At 42.7% G+C, this 5841-nt stretch overlaps 1 protein-coding gene across 1 annotated transcript; it reads right to left on the bottom strand.

Moving 5' to 3' along the window:
- Positions 1-1519: 1519 nt before the first annotated feature.
- On the bottom strand, positions 1520-2620 carry LOC139714029 (rhodopsin, GQ-coupled-like). Its single transcript, XM_071625759.1, has one exon. It carries the CDS (start codon positions 2618-2620, stop codon positions 1520-1522), a length of 1101 nt encoding a protein of 366 aa, XP_071481860.1.
- Between the last annotated feature and the right edge of the window lie 3221 nt (positions 2621-5841).

The following is a 5841-nucleotide window of genomic DNA, read 5'->3' as shown; positions in this document are numbered from 1 at the left end:
TAAGTCTAAGTCACTATCCAGAATGAGGTCACAGAGCACAGTTGTTTTGTTGTTCATAGAACGTGCATTCCAATGGCCAATCCTAAAATTAGAATGTTGGCCATGACGATGTATGGAATGATTCGAAGTGCGTTGAAGACGATGAGTGGAGAGTTCAGTTGGAATCTGAATAAGTGCTCTTCGACCAGGGTGACGTTGTGAAAACTTCCTGTGTTGAGACGTGATCACAGGAATAAGATGGCCGACGTGTCTCCCTCCTCCTCTTTTCCCGCGCTTTCTCCATCGCTTCCTCTTCCCGAACTTCCAGTATCGGGAACATGGCTGCTGATGTGAAGCTTGCCACTCATCATGCACAGTACATGGTTTACGCATGAGATTGAGTGACTGGATTCTATGGCAGACATCAGTCTCAAGTTGGCATTCATTGGTACTGTAGCAGGGGCATAAACCATGAAGGAAAACAGCTGAGTACTGAATGACTCTCAGACCCAAAGTCATGGTAGTGTGGTTCCATTGAAAGGGCTCCTTAGCAGGAACAATAGCCCGGCTATTCTCAAGTCCAAAGTGAGACTCAGTCGACCGCACGGCATGAAAGGTCCCCTGTGATGAATAGGTTGGGGAGCTCTGTGCTACATCCACATGCAATGTAATGGATATCTGACAGAAATTTGTCACCAAAATCAGCCACAAAATGCAGGAAAGCTGCCAAGTTTCCATGTTTCCTACATGCACAGTTTTGGTCTCTGGAACATTATAAATCAGCTGGTACCAAACTTATGCACTAAAATCACCAATACTAGGTGAAATAAAGGGAATGTAAGAGAGCCTGTGAGAGCAACCACCAGGCGCTGCACAGCACCCTCAATCCAATATACTGCATGTTGACAAAAAGGCCGACGAGAGCCTAAGCGTTGGCGGCCGAAGTTTTGGGCTGTTGTTATGCGGGCATGCAGAAGGATAAATGTGTCCTGTAGTGACTTCTTAACTAGCTCGGACATTTTATGTTCCCGACGAAGAGCTGGTGGAGCAATACCCAACAGGACAGGCAAATACTTCCCTGAGGTTCGACATAGACATCCAGTGATTACTCTCATGGTGTCGTTTAGGGTAGCATCCAGTTTGCTTACGTGGCTCCTCCTCCTCCATGCTGGAGCAGCATATATTCTGCGGCACTGTAAAAGAGGGCCGGGGCCCCTGCTCGAAGGGTTCTGGTATAACCTCCCCAGGAAGAACCATCAAGACGACGCAGGAGATTGTTCCTTGATGTATGCTTTGCCGCGCAGTGCTACAATGTGTTGTGTGAAGGCGATTTGCTGTCTGTCCAGTTTCACCCGAAGATACGTTAGGGTGATCATACAAGGAAGCACTAATTTTAATTTATGTAGTCACGATGGCTAACTTACGGCCCGGACATTATGCCTATTTTTTCTGGTGATATTAGTTTGTGAGTTTACGATGGTAAAACGGTACAAATTTTATTGACAGTATCTAAATGATGTAAGGCAGACACACGATAAAGTCACATAATTTCATTGTTGGTCTCAGTGGTCATATTTTCGCTCTGTACTTCACAGCCCTTTGCAACACGGATATCTTGGGGCGCACACTGCCTATCAATAGTGTTGCAGGCGAGGATCCGTGCCAGCAGTCGGGATGGCTCCGGGATATCGCGCCAGCGCCGTCGGAGCACACAGGCTATGACGATCCTGAAGTGAGGATGCTTCCAGCCGTAGATGAATGCGTTAAAGCAACTGTCGAGTACGAGTGGGAGAGACAGGTAGGGCATCACTCTGAGAACGCGGTGCAGAGCGGGTCCTTCCAGGAATGGGATAGCCAGAAATACACCCATGAAGGGAGATACGCACAGGACGAAGCAGCATACCACGCACAGGAGATTCTTGGTGATTACAAGCTCGGTGTGCCTGTGACAGCTTTTCTCGGTCGGCATTGAGCACGACCTGGACTTCAAGGCGCTCTTTTTCATGTGCCTATAGATCAGCCAGTAGCTGAAGAACGTCACACCGAAGGCAATTGACGACGTGCCAACCACAAGGTAGACAAAAGTATTTGCATTCTTGTGAGTGAAGTCACAGATGCAGAGTCGTGTGAGGGCGCTGTATCCCAGACGACCATGACCAGTAAGATGAGGAACCACAAAAACTACGAGGGGATACAGCCAAGGTATTGTCACCATGACGACCAGATTTCTCGAAGAGAAGACGCGGTTGTATGTGTGCTTAGGTTTGATGATGAGCACACAGCGATTTACAGCAATCAGCATTATGGTAATGACACTACTCCCAATGGATATGATAGCAAGTGCGGCTGTCAGTTGGCACAGTACCTCCGGTAGTGGTCTGTCCAATATCGGGACGATCTGAAAAGGCTGAACAGCGGAAACCAACAGATCACTGACGCTAAGATTGACGATGAGGCAGGAGGTTCTCGTCTGGAGTTTTCTAGACAGTGCGCTCGCCAGCAACAGCACGACGTTCCCTGTAACGCCAACAACGAACACAGCGCTATACCCTACTGCTAAACAAATATCTACAGGAGCGAGTCGGGAATTGGATTTAACCAACGTCTCATTACTGTCAAGGTACCCAGCTACATCCGCCATCTTGTCTCGAGGGAAGCATGGCACTAAAATGACAACCACGCAGGAGCAATTTTCCGGACACTGTTCAGAATGGTGAAAGGACAAAATGTGCTATGAAATTGTTTTCAGACCTCTGCGAATGTTCCTTTGTTGTTGTTGTTTTTCACGTTTCCATTAATCTAAGCTCTCAATAACAGGAAGTACGTGTACTCTTTCGAGTTGATGGCGCAGGCGTGTGCAATGATATCTCGTCACCTAATACTTGGTTCAGAAATCAGTTTTCTATAGAAGACATATACCAGGAAATGAGGATTTTTTTTTCATCACCATATCATTCCCCTCTTAATCATTCATCGCCTTGCCTATTCATAGCTTAGCTTTTAAATTGATTACTTAGACGTGTTATGTTACGGTACAGTTTGTGATAACGTGTTCTGCAAAGTGTATCCGTGGAGCATTGTTAGTCCAGTCTTCTTCAGCCAAGGTAGCTTCTTCAATGCTACAACTGGTCTAAAAGTGGACCCTGCCATTATCATTTCCCTTTCGTTGGAGTGTATCCATTTTAAACGCTTCTGTCGAAACGGACTTGGGGGCAAAAAAAAAAAATCTTGCTTAAGGACGTGGCCCTTTACGGGTTTCGAACTAGGTACCTCCGATTGAAATTCAGGAGTCTTATCCACTGGGCCACAGTGCATAATATTTTGAATTTCGTATTATGTTGATTTTAGTTGGAGTTGGGGAGAATCAGAAATAAAAGAATTCATCTGCTGACATATCACATCCTCTTGAAAGAAGTATTTATTTTCATATCTATGATTCTTTCAGACATTAAACTTTTGAAAACAAAATGATATTCTGAAGAGAAACTCCACACTATGTCCGACTTGTTGGCATTTTTGAAAAGAGCAAAGATTGGCGTTGTTCAAGCAAGCCTATCCATATCGGGGGTTTTCAACATGTCAGATAAATTGTCAGATTAAACTATATTCGAAGCAAAATCTCTTGGGCAAAGGTCATTGAACTTTTACAACCCCAAAGTGGCACTTTCAGCTGACCCGAAATGCCCACCACCAATACGATTTGGAATGAAGGGTAAGTAACTTCAGTTAAACAATTATTTACTAGTACATTAAATGAAAGTGGTGAAAAGTCAAGGTCAAAGGCCTCTGTACTTTTGCCCTAAATTGTCCTTTCCGGCTATTACCTCGATCAAATAGGAACGCCAAGTTTAAGTGAATTTGAAAGGGAAGAAATATCCCTGTTTGTTTTTGATTTTTGTTTTTGTTTTTTGTTTTTTTGTTTTTTGTTTTCTTGTTTTCTTTTCTTTTTTGCTTTGAAGGTCACAGTTTGAGGTCAAAGGTAAAGTTTCAATGTCTTTGCACTTTTCTTCTTTCTTTTTTCATTTCCAGCCATTACTTCAGGTAGAAATATCCAAAAGCAATCTAATGTAAGTGAACATGAATCAACATTTATTGGCATTAACATCAAAGTGTAATGTAGTAACAAGTATAAGGTTATGATCAATGGTCATTGTCCAGTTATAACCTCAGCTTTGACGATCCAGTGGCGATTTAGCTACGTTGTTAGGATATTAATGGATTAGCAGTAATAATATTGTGATGAAATGACAGGGTTGATGGTCAAGTTAGCTCAAGACCCAAGTAGTAATGTTGGCTAACTGGCGCTGTTTTCCAGCCAGACTTAAAAGAATCATGGATGGTAACATGACTTGCTGGAGAGACATACAGACAAACCATTCAGATAATATGATCAATATGAAGGTTAATATACTGTATCTTCATACCCGCAGTGGCGGATCCAGGAGGGGCGCACTGGGTGCAAGCCCCCTTTACTTTTCTTTTCCTAAAAAACAAAAGCAAGAAAAAATAAAAATAAAGATTAAAAAATTGAAAGGGGGCCCGTTCTTTTCCTTTGGAGAAACCATCCTTGTCAGCCGACTGTGTTTCACTTTTCAGCTGATGAAAGCCGGAAGTGGCACGCGAAAATACCTGTTGAAGCCCCCCCCCCCCCTCTTTTTTTTTTTTTTTGCCTGTCTGATGATTAAACCCCAGAAGTGGTGAATGAATTGTTTTGCGCCCCTTTATGGAATACCTCGATCCGCCCCTATACTCGTACTTATGGTGATCGTATCAGAGCAAATTACCCCGAGGACAATTACCCCCGGCTTAATACTGGGTAGTGATAAGGTTAGAGTAAAGATTAGGGTTAGGGTTAGGTTTAAGGGGTAGAGTTAGGATTAGGTTCAGGATCAGGCTTATAGGGTTAGGGGCAGGGGAAGCGTCAAGGGTAATTGCCAAGGGGGTTATTGCCCTAGACATGTGGTGATATAATGAACAAAGGAGGAGGTGGCATCTGAATTGATGATGCATGGTAGTTGATTTGCTCAAGTTTTACTTCCGTATTGACTCATGTCATACAGAAATTATAGAATGCAAAGCAACGTTATGAAACCAAAGAAATCTCCTTAAATCATCACTTTAGACTTCGAACTATAGGTGTAAAGAAAAGCGGAAACCCATAAAAAGATGTGAAACATTCAACTCTGCCCTCTCCACTCTACGTTACCCAGAAAAAGAAAAGAAAAAAAGAGAGGAAATTCTGGAGAAATCGAGACATACTGGTTTATGTACTGCCTAGAGATGTACACACGCACTGGTGACAAAGAAAAAGAAAGTCAGGATTATAAGGGGACTTTTACGATCTTCAGAATGCAAATAACATCAAGAAATTAGGAAGTTCTTTGAAACAGGGTGTCAATAATGACAAATATTATCCCAACAGAATAAACTGACATTCATGCATATTTCGACTTTCTTTTTCGATTCCAGCTCTAGGAAGCGCCTTTCACCCACATTTGGTGTTTGTGTGTGTTGTGGTACATTTTTTTTTTATGTGTATAAGTGTATGTGTGTCAGTGTGTGTGTGTGTGTGTGTGTGTGTGCGTGCGCGAGTGTGTGTGTGTGTGTGTGTGTGTGTGTGTGTGTGGTTTGTGTCCAATTTCGTCCATTTATAGATTAATTTAAATACATTTACTACATGTGTATATTATACCTGCATTATACAATGTCATATTCCACAGGCATATAACATGATTTCACATTCTCACAAGGGAATGATTCTGTAACTAGCCAAGCTTTCTGCACATATACCTGTATTTTTATTCAAGTTCAATTACCACATTCCAGTGGTAGAAATGAATCATACAGTCAAATCTTATAACT

The sequence above is a fragment of the Diadema antillarum genome, unplaced genomic scaffold (assembly GCF_040938485.1).
Source record: "Diadema antillarum isolate AM-2024a unplaced genomic scaffold, OU_Dant_1.0 seq00002137_RagTag, whole genome shotgun sequence".
In the NCBI taxonomy this organism is placed as follows: domain Eukaryota; kingdom Metazoa; phylum Echinodermata; class Echinoidea; order Diadematoida; family Diadematidae; genus Diadema; species Diadema antillarum.
This window is presented reverse-complemented; position numbering and strand designations above follow the sequence as displayed.

What these genes read in the sequence shown, in the direction of transcription:
- LOC139714029 (XM_071625759.1), bottom strand. Translation starts at nt 2,620, where the DNA reads ATGGCGGATGTAGCTGGGTACCTTGACAGTAATGAGACGTTGGTTAAA.